Below are 17209 nucleotides of genomic sequence, written 5' to 3' on the forward strand. Positions count from 1 at the left end.
CGAACGCATGCGCAAATCGTTCGACATTCCTGACAATGTCACGGTGAGAATGCTCTCGGAGGCCGAGCTTCGATAATGGCGATTTAAGGATGTAGTGAAGCCTACTGAGATAGTCATGAGTCTGAGACACATCGAATGGCTCCGCTTCCCTCTCCTGGCTCTGCTCATCCAGATAATTTCAAACTCCGTGCTCACATTTCGCAATTTCTCCCAAATGATATTCAGTCTATAGTCGGGGCTCAGATGATAGGGAGCCTCAAGAATGTCAATATTCAATCAGACGACATTTACGCGTGCTTCACCAAGTCTACGAACAAGGTGATAGAGGGAAAGCCTTGGAAAACTTTCTACCTCTCTCCCAAAAAGGATCGGACAATCTTCACCGATTTCGATAGCTCCCATCGAAATTGGGATAAATACTTCTTCGCTGTTGGAGGAGCGTGGTATCCTGAGTTCCTGCCTCAGGAAATTTTCCCTCTGGCCAGGGTATTTATAAAAGGTGAGTCACATTTTTCATTCTGTTCTTATTGATTTTAATGTGAATTAATCATATCTGGATGATTGTCTGCTAGTTTAACTTTGTGTACTACTGTTTTGGTTCTTTGTATAAGATTTTTCTTGGCCTCAGGTTGGCATGAGTTCTGAGCGACAAAGCAAGCTGATAGAGAAGGGGCTTCTACATGAATCTAAGGAGAATGCCATTAGTATCAGGGGTGTATTGAACCCCTACTGTATGCAGATTATGACCCGGCTTTGTTTCGTGGATCGAGTCGACCCTGGAGCTGTGCGAGTTAGATCGTAGAAGGGTGACATGACCCTAAGCAAGATTACCGCAGCATGCGCGAAGCAGCTGGGATCTTTCCTTAAGAAATCCCCTCCTACTCCTTCAACTCTGTCGCTGACAAAGGCTGAGTTCGAAAGGGCGTGTTCTGAAGCCTATGCTGCGTGTCACAAGCGTCAAGGGGTCCCAGAGGGCAAAAAGAAGGAGGGCTCTGGTCTGGCTCCTGCTGCAGAGTCTTCCCCTGATAAGTGCGGTTTATCGCGCAGGTCTTCCCGCATCCAAGGGCGATCGTCTACACCTTCTGATGTTCTGCCAATTCAGCCTCTTCAACAAGTTCCTTTGCCCACAGAAGGCTTAGGAAAAAGGAAGGAGCGTGAGGAATCCTCTGGCGAAGATTTGGATGATGGGAAGTGCATTTCGTCCAAGCTTCGGATGTCAAAAGGTTCTGTCCCCACTACTCAAGAATCTGCCTATGCAATCCCCAGACTTACCCCAGGAAAATTACCAACGGGTCAGGCCCTCTCGTTGTACAAGAAGCCACGGGGATTTGCCCCCGTTGGGCATTTACCTGCGGCGTCTCCTACTTCACATGCAGGTGGGTCTTCCTTGGCAGCAAGCTTAGAAGGGGTGGTTCATGCAGAGGTCGTTTCCTCTTCTCCGTCCAAATTATCAGGAGTAACGATTGGAGATGGAGTGCAGGGTGGCTTACCGTTTGAAGTGAAGTCTCCTGCTGTCTGTGTGAAGCCGTCAGAAGCATTGCCCTCTGCTTCTGATTTGTCTGAAGGGTCTGCCATTGGTCATAAGCGTGGTTCAGAGGGGAGACGCCCTTCCTCTGCTTCTCGTAAAAACAAGCTTCTAGAGGATGCCTTCGGAGAGGGTTTTGAGTATGCGGATACCACTCCTCTGCCAGTTGAGGCAAGTAAGGCCTTTGAGTCTGAAACTATCCCTGGGTGCCAGGAATCAGGGGCTGTCAAAGTAACAAGTGTTGACACTCTTGGTATTGTCGTTTCTTCATTACCGCCTATCGCTTTCGAGTCTCATCCAGGAGATGTCATTGCTGTGTCCTCGAAGGGTACTAACACTTTTGAATCTCCTAGCGCTTTCTTGGAGCAGCTCACGTCTTCTACCGTGCAGACGCCGGTGTACCTCCCCAGTGATTTGGGTGAAGATGATAGCTTATTTGTACGCCCTTCGAAGACATATTCTTCTGGCGCGGGGGCAGTTGCGTTGGTGTCTGATAGCATTATGGTACCGACGTTAGCAGAAGGTGAGAAGTCAGTTGCCCTCGTTGCTTCTGCGGCTGCATCTGCAGGGGGAGAAGCAAGTGACAGAACAGGAGTAATGTCAGAATATGGCCCCTCTGCGTCTAATGAAGTTATGGAGGAAATGCTACGCATAAGCAGACCCCATCTACCTACGCAAGCAATTGGATCTTTGAGTGGTTAAGGTGATTTGTTGCAGCAAGTATCAGACCATATCTGGATGGTAAGTTGGTTAAAAAATTAGGCTCTTCTTACATTTCGTGATATGTGTGTAATATTAGTTGTAATGGGCATAATTGATTTGTCACAGAGCTATGTATGCGCTTCGGCTACAAGGCGAGAATATGCGGCGGCTATGCAAAATGGTTCCAAACTGGCGGAGCAGATGGCGAAATTAGAAGAGGAGCGGTCAGGGAGAAAGATGGCTGAGGGGAATCGAGACGTGCTTGTGGAGGCCATCAAGAGGTTAGAAGCAGAGCTGGCAAAAAAGAGGGTGACTGCCACAGAGGAGAAGCTGATAAGCACTGTCGGGCTCAAAGTAGAGCGAGACAAACTGAAAGCTGATTTGGTGGATATGACCAATAAGTGGATGGAGAAAAGCCAATTCTGCATTCAGCATGAAGCCCGCATGGAGAAACTTAGCAGTATGATGAACGACCTTGAAGAAGATGTTGTGTCGTTGCAAACTGATAAGGATACCTTAGAGAAAGAGAAAAAAGAGCTGGAGCAAAGGGCAAACAATCTTGAGGCTAGCACAGCAGACGCCAAGAAGCAGAAGCTGGAAGCTGAACTTCTTTTCGGGAAGAAGTTGAAGGAAGCAGAAGAGGCGGTAACTGAAGTCAATAAGCAGTTGGAGGAGATGGCAGAGGTATGCGACTCTTCTTTTGTTACTGATGCATTTAGAAAATTAATTGGCACATAAAACACGTGTGTTGATTCCGTAATGTTTTTGCTTTTGCAGAGGGCAGCAGAGGCAGCGATTGAAGCCACTAGGCAGCGTATTCGAGATCGGGAGATCATCGAACGCAAGCTTGTGAGGGTGGCTGAGGTAGATACTGCGAAGTATCTGGATCTGGCATTATGTAATAAGAAGCAGACCCCAAAGGAGAAATGGGCAAAACTGGAAATGTATTGTAAGAGCGTTGATGTAAAAATAGGAGAGTATGACGTCGACAAGTATTTGAATGAGCTTGGGGATTTGCAGATTTCTTATCCGCCGTGTCATCTGGAGAAGTTGAAGCTGAGGGGCGATGTGCTGGGGTCGATGTATAATGCCAACGGGGAAGCTGTTGAAGATAGTGTTGCGAATGTGGCTTCTGATCAGAAGGCATCAGGATCCGCGCCTGTTGCAGAGGGCAAGCCAGATGGTGAAAGAGGTGTCGTAGAATGAACGACACACTATTGTTTTGTTAAATTCTATCATGTTTTGTTTTTGAATTAACTTCTGTATATACATTCTTTGGGCTCTTTAGGCCGCTAGTATGTAGATGATTGTAATAGAGCAAATTATCAATACAAGTAGAACTTTGTTTCCTGTTGGTTGTCTTGGTGTGTGTACGGTATGGGTTTGTTGTTGTTTAGGACTTAATTGAAGGCGTGATGACAGGTGTGAGTCGTATGGTTTACTCGGATCAGAAGCTTCATAGACCCTTTAGGCCTTTGCGTGCGAAATACAGCGAAAGATTATACAGATGGTGGGAGAGGATGCCCAGTTAAGTGTTGTGTGAGTGATCCGTCTTGGTGTTTTGGTGATGGGTTGGAGCTGACAACATTGTTGTTGCAGGTGAGCACCGTGAGTGGACGAAGGTTCCCATTTTGAGGAGAATCTTTGACAACCCACAGTGGCTTTACTCAACGTGGGCTATGGAAGAGCTTATCAGAAGTGGCATCCCGTACTACATATCATGTGAACGTTATGGGTTAGGCCATCTGAAGCTAGAGAGTGCGATGGCAGAGTATATGCGTCGTATTGAGTGGGATTAATTATGGGCAAGAAAATAGTTGTTTGTAGAGAATAGATCAATTATGAAATCAGGAGTTAATATCGTCGTTAATGTAACATAACTTAGAAATAACAACTTCTGATTTACTGCTATTTTTGAGTATACATAACCTTCTGATCCCATGCTTAGCATCTGCCAATTTAAGTTATAGTACAAATATTCATTTTTGTTTATTGAAAAAGGAATTGAGCAAATATGTGTGCCCATACTTAGCATCTGCCAATTTAAGTTACAGTGATAAGTGTGTTGTACTCTTGCGATGTTGCCATTATTGTTGGGTGGCAGACCTTCTTACTCGTAGGGAGTCGTTGTAGTGGTCTTGATCGGAACGGGCTCGGCCTTTGGAGACGGAAACGTTCCCATGAGGTCAGAGGGATTAATGTGATCCGGACCGAACGTCGAGGCAGATGCAAAGAGGTGAAAATTGTGAGGCAGGTATCTTTCCAATGCACCCATACCGTGTAGTGTGGTGAGGGGTCGTTTGGGCTGCCGCATATCCTGTCAGAGGCACCCATTGTGTAGGATATGGGTGCGACTGCGGGAAAAGTTCCTCCCAGCCTTGGATTGCCAAACCAGCTAGCGTATATCGGAGAGGAATCTGAAGCATGACAGCAGATGGTTCTGATGTGATAGTCAGGGCAGATTAGACAGCAGGAGGTGCTCCTCTTATGCGGGTAAGAGGGTAGGGTTTGCAGTGCACCTCCTTTGGACGGCCAGGGAAGCGTAGTCAGGGCAGATTAGACTGCAAAATGGCTGGCCGTAGCTCCCTGTGAGCTTAGTCAAGGAAGATTAGAATGCGGTACAAGATCCAGTGAAACGGAAGAGGCGGTAGGATCGTGTACGCGGATTGTGTGTAGTGGCCTTGTTGCCATGAACTGTTGAGATTCAGCCTGGTGCCAACGTGCGGGGTGTGATCCTCGCTATGCATTATTATTGCTCTTTGTTTATGGAAGTGTAGGTGTGGATTACATATGTATTGAGATTAAAGATGTATGGCGTATTGCTAGGGGAGGTTGGCAACTTCAAGCATTAGATAATCGTTTATTTATAGCCATTGTGGTAGGTGGTTTTTGAGTACACGTGAATAATGTTACAAAGTTAGGTGAGGATATAATTGAGGAAACCTTTCGAGTGAAAAGTTAATTGTCACGTGTCTGACTTGGTGAAATATGGTGGACAATAATGTCAATGAATTGAATACACAAGAGAAATTTAAAAGAACGTGAAAAGATGGAAAGTTGTTGTATTACTTTTGAATTGCACAGTACAACTATTAACAATAATATTGCTTTAAAGACATTGAATTCCAAGTACGGGGTACGATTTTCCCACTACGTACATTCTTTAGGGCGTAAGACCCTCTGCCTAGTACTTTAATGATTTCGAAAGGTCCTTCCCAATTAGGTTCTAGCTTATTCGTGTTGCCTGTGACCTTACGCAGAACCCAATCACCTTCTCGAAATGTGCGTGAGTGGACTCTTTTGTTGTAGTAGCTTTCTGCGATCTTTTGATAATTCTCTAGTCGTAGTTGTGCCATTGTACGTGCTTCTTCTAGAAGGTCCAGGTTGTGTGGCAGTTGAATATTGTTTGTTGTTGGATCAGATGCGATCTCTGTCTGAAGTGTAGGTAGACTGACTTCTGTTGGGATGACGGCCTCTGTTCCATATACCATGGCGTAGGGAGATTCCCCCGTGGAGGATCTTTTTGTTGTCCTATATGCCCATAATACTTTTGGTAACTCGTCTACCCATGCTCCTTTCTTATCCTCCAAGTTCTTCTTAATGTTGGCGAAGATAACTTTGTTGGAAGCCTTTGCTTGACCGTTTCCCTGTGGGTAAGTGACAGAGGCGAAGCTTAGCTTAATCTTGTATGTGTCGCATAGTTCTTGTACCTTCGCATTTTGGAACGGAGTTCCATTATCCACGACTATCTCCCACGGTATCCCAAATTGACATATGATATGCTTCCAGATGAAGGACACAGTGTCTGTTTTGCTGACCGTGACGTACGCCTCTGCCACAACCCATTTTTTGAAGTAATCAGTGGCTACAAGAGCATACTGTCTTCCTCCAGTAGCCTTAGGTAGTTCACCTACTACATCCATACCCCATTTTGCAAAAGGCCAAGGTGCAACGATGGAGTGTAAGGTTTGAGCAGGTTGATGGATGGTGGGTGCAAATCGTTGGCATTTGTCGCATTTTTTGGCGTAATCCCGCGCTTCTGTCATCATGTATGGCCAGTAATACCCTGCTGTAAGTTCCTTGTGTGCCAAACTCTGTCCCCCTGTGTGATTTCCACATGTCCCCTCATGTATTTCTTCTAACAATTTCTTGGCTTCTGTTGGGCGCAAACACCGTAAGTACGGGCCGTTGAAGGATTTTCGGTACAACGTCCCACGGATTATAGAATAGCGTTGTGCCCGAAGGCGCAGAAGCTTTGCATCTTTCGGATTAGGTGGGAGCTCGGAGTTGGTCAAGTATTTTACGATTGGATCTATCCAGCATTCAGGTTCTGATGAGGTTGAGTAGACTTCCATGTCTTTGCATGATCGGCTTATAGATATGGACGACTGGCGTGTGCATCCTCCCGCAGAAGCTAATTTGGCAAGGGCATCGGCCTTCTGATTTTGCTCCCTAGGTACTTGTATGAGTTCGAACTAGCGAAAATGCGATCGCAAGTCAGTCACCTTCTATAGAAGGCTAGCCAGATGGGGTGCTTTGGTATCGAAATTTCTAGCCACTTGCTCTATCATAAGCTGCGAGTCGCCTCTGACATTCAGCCGTTGGATGCCTATTTCTCGTGCGAGCTCTAAACCATAGATTAGTGCCTCATATTCTGCTTCATTATTCGTCGTGGATTGCTCTAAACGAATGGCTTCTTCGATTTTGAGGCCCGAGGGAGCTTCTAATACGACGCCAATACCAGCCCCTTGCGAATTGGATGTTCTGTCAATATACATCGTCCACATCCACTGATCTTCTTATTCTAACAATTCCGGCAGAGCGTCAGGGGTGAACGACTGAATTTCAACCAGGAAGTCAGCTAGTACCTGTCCTTTTTTAGCTTTTCATGGCGAGAACTGAATATCGTACATCCCTAGCTCAATGGTCCATTTGGATAACCTTCCAGAGAGGTCGGGCTTACTCAATACTTGCTTTAATGGATAGTCCGTGTATACAATGATGGTGTGGCTTTCAAAATATTGTCGTAACTTCTTCTTTGCCGTAAGGAGTGCGAGTGCCAAATTTTCCATCATACTGTATCGGGTTTCAGCGTCCAAAAGCATCTTGCTGCAGTAGAACACTGGCCTCTGACGATTGGCTTCTTCTCGGAAGAGGACAGAACTCACAGCGAATTGTGAGACAGACAAGTATAAGAATAAATCTTCATTAGCAGTGGGGGAGCTCAGTATAGGAGGTGAGCTCAAATAAGTTTTCAATTCTTCCAATGCTTTTCTCTGCTCTGGTCCCCAGGTGGTGTTGGTAGATTTCTTTATGCATTGCAAGAAGGGTTGGCAACGGTCAGACATTCGCGATATGAATCGACTTAATGCTACTACTTTGCCCGTCAGAGCCTGTATGTCTCGGATGGTTCGGGGCTCTTTGACTTCTGAGAGGGATGCAATCTGTGTTGGGTTTGCCTCGATGCCCCTCTGACTGACGACGTATCCCAAGAACTGTCCAAAGGACACCCCAAAGACACACTTAGAGGGGTTTAATTTCATTTTATAAGCATCAAGAACGTCAAAGCACTCAGTCAAGTCGTCTATATGTGTAGAGCTTTGTTTGGACTTGATGACCATGTCGTCAATATAAACCTCCATGTTTCTCCCGAGTAATGAGGAAAACATCTTGTGCATCAGCCTCTGGTATGTTGCGCCTGCATTCTGTAGACCGAAGGGCATAACTTTGTAGCAATATAAACCACCCTCTGTTATGAAAGCCGTGTGAATCCAATCCTCTGATTTCATGGGGATCTGATTGTATCCAGAGTAAGCGTCAAGGAAGCTCATTCTTTCATGTCCTGCCGCGGCGTCTATCATCTGGTCGATCTTTGGTAGAGGGTAGCTATCCTTGGGACATGCTTTGTTTAGATTTGTGTAGTCTATGCATACTCTCTTTTTCCCATTCTTCTTTGGGACCACGAAGGGGTTGGCGAGCCAACTGGGGTACAAGCATTCTTCAATTTCCCCTATGCTTAGGAGCCGTTGGACCTCCTCTTGTATGACTTGATTCACCTCTGGAGCGAACCTCCTCTGCTTCTGCTTGACGGATGGGAAGTTGTTGGGATATTTAGGGTGTGACTCATGACAGAAGGGTCTATTCCGGGCATGCCATGTGGAGTCCAGGCAAAAGTTCTCATTCTGGTTTTGAGAAATTGTATGAGGATCTGCCTCTCTTCTCCAGAGAGCTTGGTACTTATCAGCACTGTCTTAGAGGGGTCAGCGTCGTCTAGACCCACTTGTTCTAAGGTATCTAGTGTAACTTGGGGTTTTTCTTGGTCTTCCTCTAGATTGATTCTTTTTAGGCACGCTGGTAGGTCCTGCTGTAATTGCTATTTGTTAGGGAAGTTGTCATGGGAAGCAGTGCCAGAGTTATTTATTTCTTTTAAGGTAAGGAAGCACTTTTTGGCCTGCTTCTGGCAGCCTTTGATGTCGACGGTGTAACGCCCGTTGAGTGATTGACACCGCATTACCTGATGTAGAGTTGAGACTACCCCCTGCATTCGGTGGATCCAATTTCTCCCCATGATGGCGTTGTAGCTTGTGGTGGAGTCTATAATGAGAAAGTCTACTGGCAGGGCGCGTTCTGCAGCCACCACAGTTAATCGAACGACGCCCTTTGGATAAACTCTTTGGCTGTTGAATCCCAAAATGGGCGTGGTGGAGGGCCGGATCTGATTCTCCTCTAGCCCCATCTTCTGGAAGGCTTCCCAGAAGAGGATTTCGACCCCACTGCCCCCGTCGATCAGAACTCTGCCCAGCTGGCAATGGTCAACTTGTAGGGAAATGACGAGTGGATCATCATGGGGGTAGGTGGACGCCCTTCAGGTCATCATTGGTGAAGGTGATAGCAGAGGCTGGGTAGCTTCTGCCTTCTGAAGTGACGAGATTGACCACGTGGCCTAACGATTTGTATCGCTTCACTCGTTCTTCCATCCTTTTATGGATTTTGGTTGTATGCTCTTGATTATCAGTGGGTTCTACGATCTCGTGGATCATAGGGACTTGCTTAAGAGGCTCCTGGGTGCTGTCAGAGGCTATGTGCACGGGGTCTGACGCCTGCGGAGCGGGGGCAGAAGCGGGGTTCTGCCGCGAGGTGCCTGGTCTGCCCGTCTCCTTGATGTATTGGGTAAGCCTCCCACTCCTCATGAGGGCTTGGATCTGATTGTTCAAATTGTGGCATTCAGCGATCGTATGACCGTGATCTTTGTGGAAGAGATAGTATCTGCTTTTATCCCTTCTGTCAGATGCAGTGGTAATTTTGTAGGGCTCTCGCCAGATAGGTCTGTCTTTATTTTCTTCATAAATGACTTCTTGCGGGACGGTGTATTCGAAGGATGGGTATCGTGATGACTGTCGATCCTGTCTTGGCCTTTTTCCTTCCTTCGTATGATCTGTTTGGTTCCGTTTCCTCTTGTCATCCCTGGCAAGTGGTGGAGGATTATTTGCTGGCGGAGCAGAGATGAGTGCAGACTTCTTCTGTGCACGCTCTCGAAATTCTAATACCCTGAAGACGCCCTCGGCTCGGGTTTGCACGTCTGCCATGTCGTATGGAGGTGTCATGGTGAGATTCTCATGTAAGAGAGATCCCACCTGCAGGCTTTTGACGAAGAGATTTGCTGCGGTGAGTGGGTCGACATCGTGGATTTGATGCACGAGGTCAATGAAACGTTGTAAGTATGCTTTCGGATGTTCATTCTCCCCCTGTTCAATCCGATAGAGATCGGCCATTGTTCTGGGCGCCTCTCGGTTTGCGCTGTACTACTGTAAGAAGGTCCGTCGGAGATCAGTAAAACTGTTGAGCGACCCGGGCTTTAATTGTCGGAACCATAACAGAGCTGGCCCGGAGAATGTCGTTGAAAAGACTTTGCATTGTATGGCTTCGTTATTAGCTTCTAATGCCATCTTCTGTTGAAATTGAAATAGGTGGTTTAGTGGGTCTCCATTTTCATTGAACGCAGGCAGGGAAGGGATGACGAAGTCTCGAGGCTTTGGATCATTCTGAATCCATTCCGAGAAAGGTGATTTCTCCGTGGTTCTTGATACTAGATCCAAGTGTTCGGTGGCGTAGACGGATTGCCCATCTGAGAACTTTTGCATCATTTCCCGCATCATGTCTTCTTTCCAGCTGTCCAAGAACCGGATCGAGGGAACACGACCTTCGGAAGGAGAATCGTGTGCGATTTGAGGTGTGGTGCGTTGAGGCTGGACTTCGGCTGTTGGCTGAGCGGGTCCGGTAGGTTCTGCTTCCGTCCTCCCATGCGTGTCAGAGGTCGAGGCTTGTCGCTCTTCGGCCCCGGAGGATGGCGGGATGCCTTGGGATCTTCCGTTACCTAGGTTCATGTTTTGATGTGGGGAATTAACGCAGTCGATTAGAAAGTCAGATCTGCTATAATCAAGATTGTCGTGGGCTTGGGTGTTGCGAGTCATGTCAGCGGACCTGCGCAGCTCATCAATCTCGGCTTCGAGCCTAGCTTGGGCTTCGGTCAATGTCTTGATTGCTTCGTCGGACCGCTGCTGGCTCGCCTCCAATAGACGACACATCATTTCGATCTGGTCGCTCATGTCCGTCGGAGGGACGCTTTGTGCGACTGGGCCCGAAACTCCGTTGCCTTTTGGTGGCATGATTTTTGGGTTCGTAGTGGATCTTGATTTCTTGGTTCGACGACGTGGCTAAGGCCGATATGCTTGTCGATTCCCACAGACGGCGCCAATTGTTGGGGCAACAATTTGTCTTTCTATATCTGGGAGTAATAACCCAACGATGAATGATAACTTGCTTATACTCCGGTGATGAAATTTGTCTTTGACTCGTCGGGATCACCTGCAAAAAAGACACTCCGATGCTTAAGTCAGTTCAAAGTTCGATCCCTTTATCTTTTCAGAATCTCATATTTATAGGATGAAATATACAAAGCAGTTAGTTGGTTCAAGCGAACCCTGAAAAAGGGGGGAAAGAGAATAACTGAACTTCCCTCCAAAAATACCGACTTTTAAAATGTCTCGCTCAGGGGTCAGAGGCGCAGATTGCCTCTGACCCACAGCTTCTGCCTTCGAAACCTCTCTTTGTCAAAACGCTCCGTTTTGAATATTTGATAAATGAGGTAAGTGTTTTTGGGCCGAACATTTTGGGCCCAACAAGAAGTGAGCGTTGTTAGTTGAAGAGTAAAGCAAGAAGAGAAGCCCGTTTAAAAAGGTTGAAAAAAAAATGAAATGAATTGTAAGAGTAAAGGAAGAGAAAAATAATAATGCTTGATTTATCTCACTCATAAAGTTAAAAGCAAAATGAGACAAGAATGCAAAATGTGTTAAAAATTAAGCTTCATCGAAAAGTGTGAGAATATGGTTCATGACAAGTGGACGGAAAATTGAGGACAAAATAAAAATAAAATTTACCAAACTTTTGATTATTTTTTTATCATATAAGTACATAAATATATTACATATTTTTATCATGGAAGAAGGTCAAGAAAGCTTCCTAGAGTAATATCCTTATTATGAAAAGCAAATTATAATCTTAATAATAAGATATATATTTAAATACTAGCGGCAAACAAGGTGCAATATACTTTACTTAATTTTATGTTTTGTGATTGCTATATAAATTTTTAAAAAATATTATACATAAAAGATAACATTAACATAAACATATTAAAATAAAAATTAAACCAAAACATTGTCTATATTTAAAAAAAAATATATGATAATCTTTTAAAAACTACCATATCCAAGATACAAAACATTAATTATATTATTCAAAACACACATCAATAATTGAATAATAAACTTGTTTATTTTTTATAGAAAAGAAAATATTATTTTAATTCTTTTTATGTAGTTACACAATTATATTATTTGTACATACGATACATATATATAATGTATTTAGAATATTTATTGTTATTTAATATGAATATATATTTATATAAGTTACCTAAATTAAGCAATAAAAACATATTTTCTTTTTTAATATAGATAATTTTTTTTATAAAATTTAAAATTATGTATTATACTATTTTAATTTATATTAATATAATTACTATAATTACTATAATTTATATTATACTATTTTAATTTATATTAATATAATTACTAAATATTTATTCTACCGAAATTTTATAAAAATTAGAATTATGTATTATATATTAATATAATAGTAATATTTTATAATATTTGAATTTATATTAATATAATTATTAAATATTTATTTTACTGTAATTTTTAATTGATTTTAAAAGTATATTTCATTAAATATTTGTAATACATTGCTAAAGTTAACAAAAAAACTGTTAAAACTAAAAAAAAAAAAACCATTAAATATACACTTTTATATGGAAAGATAATTTATTTAGCATTAATTTCAAATAAAATGTTCATCAATTTTTTTTTTTGAATGTTTGTTAAATTTAGAACTCAGGATAATCTTAAATAAAACCAATTATTATTATTATTATTATTATTATTAACAAATTTTGTTAACTGAAATTCCCAAGATAGATGAAAATGGCATACCAATAGATAATTGATTCTACAAAAGCGTTATTTTCCCAGCAAAAAGAATTAACCAGAGCCTAAACTAGGCAAATTTAAATAAAATTAAGTTCTGATTCTTAAGCTAATCCTATCAAGGTTGGATTACCATTTCCCTACAATTTTGAAGTTTATTAGAAATAAAGAGATTCATAATCAAATTTTTAACACTTCTGGCTCTTGAGAAGAATATAAAGACGAAGAAAGAAGATTTCATGACAAGTGATACAGCAATTTTGAATCTCTCTACAAATTTTTCAATTTTGTGTTTATTTTATTGATAGATTTCACATGTACATATCTTGAGAAGTGATTCGAATAGATAACTCTATAATTTAAATGGTTTGAGAAAACCAATATTAATTTGGTTATAATACGAGACTAAGAAATTTATAGAGATATGAACCCTAAAGTGATTTCAAATAAATAGAAAATGATAAAGAAGAATTAGTTATTAAACAAAACAAAGAACAACTCTTTCCATTTCTTAATATAATGTTGAGAGAGAGGGAGGGAGAGAGAATTTGCAAGACTAACATAAATTTTGATAGGAAGACTGATACCTCTTACAAGATTTTCATTGAAAATTACACAACTCAAACATTTGACATGCCAACAACAAAAACAAAAAAGACAACTAATTACAAAATTTACAATATGCTTGTCAAGTCAACTAGACTATAAGTTCACACTCAACAAATTCTTCTAACACCATTAGTTTGTTTGTGCATCACAAAAAAAGCCACCTTACTCTTACTTCCAAATTTTTTATTCAAAATCGCGAACAACAACTCTTCATTTTCAAAGATTCAAAATTGAGAGAATGCGAAGAAAAACATCCAATATCAGATTCATCGTCAAATTCTTCACCTTCTTCAGCAATGGTCTCCAAACCAGGGGAGTTGGAAGGCTTTTGGGGGTGAATAATGAGGGCAGGAGCTACCTCAAGCCAAGAACTCAAGTTCCTTCTTTCCTTAACCATTTTTCTTTTTAGGCTTTAAGAAAACAAGACAAAAAAGAGCTAGATCCTTTGTGCCAAAAAAAAATATAGAGTAGAATTGGGATGGTGAATTGTTTTTCTCTCTTCCTCCTTTTGTCTTAGAAAGAAGAGAGATTTAAGATGAGAATCCCACAAGATATTTTAAACCGACATGAAATTAGGGTCTTTATATAGGAAGATATTGGGGGAAAATATTATTATTGAAAACTCATTCGATGGTAATCAATGAGCCCATGTGTAAAACGTAGAGCAAGGCTTAAAAAAAGATACTCCAAATTTAGGTGAATGCTCTATTATTGCATGTAACCAACCTATCATTCCCCACTTCAATGGGGAAATATTTTGAGCCGTAGACAAGTTGAAATGTGTAAGAAATTTGGTAGAGACCTAAAAAAAGACAATGGTATTGCTCAATCATTTTATGGTTCTTTCATTTTCATTATCTTTTTCCGGATAATAACATAAAAATTTTATTTAAAATTAGAAAATTGTGTACAAAGTTCCACCATTGGTTTTTTGAGGCCAAAGAAACCATTTTCTTATTGGCTAAATTTGTTTTTTAATCTTATAATGATTGCGTTAGCAGCATCATCATACAATATCATTCCAAAATTAGATTGGAACTATAATATGTCCGTGAGTGAATTAATAAAAAATAGCCCAAATCCCTCGATGTGATTCATTTTTCTTTGAAACTAAAGATAAAGCTCTTGCAAAATGAATCTGCTTAAAGCGACAGCAACCATGTAAATGGATCCTCAAGCTTAAAAATGAAGTTATACTTATTTCACATTTAAACTATTTTGTCAGGTTAGCTTGCTAAGCTATTTAGCAAACTTTTCTTACTGGTTTAGCAGGTTCAATGAACTTTTTTTTTTTTTTTTGGTATTTATCAGTTTTTGGGAAGACAAGATCAGACTTGATCTATATTATATATCATCATACTTTCTATCTTTAATTATATCAGATCAGTACTATTCTTTGTTCCAATTACTGGTACTCATTTCAAGCCATTATACTGTAGTTGGTTCAGAAGAAACTGACAGAATATTGCTGACTTTCTAACTGATAAGAAGCACACATTCCTCATGTGTGCACTTGCTGAAGTGCCCCATAATACTAGAAGATCTACCATTCGGGTTAAGTCATTCCACCATCAATATAAAATGCATACCAAAAACCAGGGCTGGAACATCAGAAGTGGTGTTCTTTAACTTCCCATTCTGAATCCTCTTACTCTTGTTCAAACCCAAATCTGTACTTGATTTGCAAACTCATCTAGCTTATTTAGTACCTTTAAAAGAAACCTTAAAGATGAAATGGGTTTAAAGTTCTAACAGTTAACTCCTCCATTTAGCTATTAGGATTATAAACAATCAATTCTGCCCTTTGAATAAGCTATAACATATTATATCAAACATTATATATAATATGTTAACTCGTCCAATCTTCTTCAATATCTGTAAAACAAACCTTAAGATGAAATGAGTTTTGACAGTAGCTCAATTTAGAGCTATATGCATAAACAATCAATTCTTCCCATAAAATCTTATGTCAAATCATTGAATACTCTTATTCAAACTAATTTATTAGTTGATTTCAAACTCATCAAATATTATTCAATACCAATTTAACACTAACTTCAATTAGAGGTACAAGGATGAAAAATCAGTTCTGCCCATGAATCTTATTATATACTTTCTTATTCAAACCAGATTTCTAGCTCATTTGCAATCTCATCCAAGATTATTCAATACCAATAAAAACAATCATAAAGGATGAAATGGGTTTTAACAGTAACTCCATTTAGAGCAATTTGCATAAAATATTATCAAAATAAAAAGCTGCAATATAAAATTAAAAATGGGTGTTATGCCCAAAAATTATCCAAGAAAATTAATTTTATAAGGAAAAAAATCCAAAACCCTTACAATTCTCCACCATTCGAATCAAACTCCTACAAACTTGATATTGGAGACATTTTCAGAAAATGGGCCAAAAAAAAGAGCAATCTTTAAGAAACAAAACTGAGGAGAAAAGATACAAAGTACCACAAAATTTAATCTTGGGGTATCTCAACATCACCATCACTAATTTCTTCCTGAAGATCCTTAGGGTCCTTACCATCGACGGAGCAACCGACGGAGACGCACGTGCCGAGAATCTCCTTCACTGTTCCGGAGAGTTCCTTAGCAATGGATCTGGGCCTCATAATCTTAGCAATCTCGATCACATCGTCGAGAGAAATGTTCCCATTGTGCTTGATATTCTTGGTCTTCTTCCTATCACGCTCCGGCTCCTTCAGTGCCTTAATGACCAAAGCCGCCGCCGATGGCACCACAGAGACCTTCGCCTGCCGATTCTGAACGGTGAGCTTGACGGTCACACGAAGACCCTTCCAGTCCTTGGCGGTCTCCTTGGCAATGTCCTCTCCGATCTTCTTAGGGGAAAGACCAAGTGGTCCGATCTTCGGAGCGAGCGAACTGGCGGCTCCGACCTCACCTCCAGTGACCCTGACGTAGACATCGACGACCTGGGAGGGATCGAACTTCGGCGGCATGGTTAGTCTGGTTCGGCTCGGCGGCGGAGATTGAGATTTTGTTAGGGTTTTGTGTGAGACTGAGGCCTTAACCAGAGGGAGGTAAGTACGACTTTGTATTTGGGGCTTTTTAGAGGTCGTTTTAGAGAGCTAGGGTTTTTTTCGTTGATTTTGGCTAAATTACTAATTTACCCTCGCGTTTTTTGGCAGATTTGACTAGCCCTATATTTTTCGTTTTGGACCTAGTGGGCTGTCTCTGAATCCCAACTTTTAGCCCAGCCCATTATTTTCCAAACAATATGGGCCACCATGTTTTAAGAAGAACTGATGTCGCACACCATTCATTTTTAAGAGTGGACATTCGATTTGAGACAATGCCAATTTGGTATTCTGTTTGATAAAATTCTGAAAGAATCTTTGTGTTTTTAATTCGGTTAAAAATAGTTTAATTTATGTTAATTAATCTATTAAATAATCAATAAATTTTAAACAAAATAAAATAAATTAAAAAGAATTTAATAATAAAAAAATATGAAAATTTTCTCTCCTCCCATCGTTCTCATCCCTTTCAAGCTGGCTCTCTCTTTTCCATTTTCTTCTAATTTGAACCCAATTAACACCATAAAACTCAAAAGCCTCATTGTTCATCGTCTTCAACCTAGTCTCTAAGAAACCTCATACACAAATTTGTACCAAACAGTAAACAAACAGCCAAGCCATGCCACCATTATAGATTTTTCAACAAAATAAAATAAGCTCGAGCATAATTTTGTCATCGTGCCCAAGTCATATCAACTCGAGTGGACCTCTGAGCTCCTTCTCTATTCGTCCCAGACTAGAGCATGATGACGGAACTGCTTAAATTCTTGAAC

At 41.2% G+C, this 17209-nt stretch overlaps 2 protein-coding genes across 2 annotated transcripts; both read right to left on the reverse strand.

Annotated features, from left to right (window-relative positions):
- Positions 1–9069: 9069 nt before the first annotated feature.
- On the reverse strand, positions 9070–9999 carry LOC133832760 (uncharacterized). Its single transcript, XM_062263065.1, has one exon. It carries the CDS (start codon positions 9997–9999, stop codon positions 9070–9072), a length of 930 nt encoding a protein of 309 aa, XP_062119049.1.
- A 5682-nt stretch (positions 10000–15681) lies between these two features.
- LOC133831081 (large ribosomal subunit protein uL11x) lies at positions 15682–16461 on the reverse strand. Its single transcript, XM_062261248.1, has one exon. It carries the CDS (start codon positions 16356–16358, stop codon positions 15858–15860), a length of 501 nt encoding a protein of 166 aa, XP_062117232.1. The 5' UTR covers positions 16359–16461; the 3' UTR covers positions 15682–15857.
- Positions 16462–17209: the final 748 nt, after the last annotated feature.

This window comes from Humulus lupulus, chromosome 4, assembly GCF_963169125.1.
Source record: "Humulus lupulus chromosome 4, drHumLupu1.1, whole genome shotgun sequence".
Classification (NCBI taxonomy): Eukaryota; Viridiplantae; Streptophyta; class Magnoliopsida; order Rosales; family Cannabaceae; genus Humulus; species Humulus lupulus.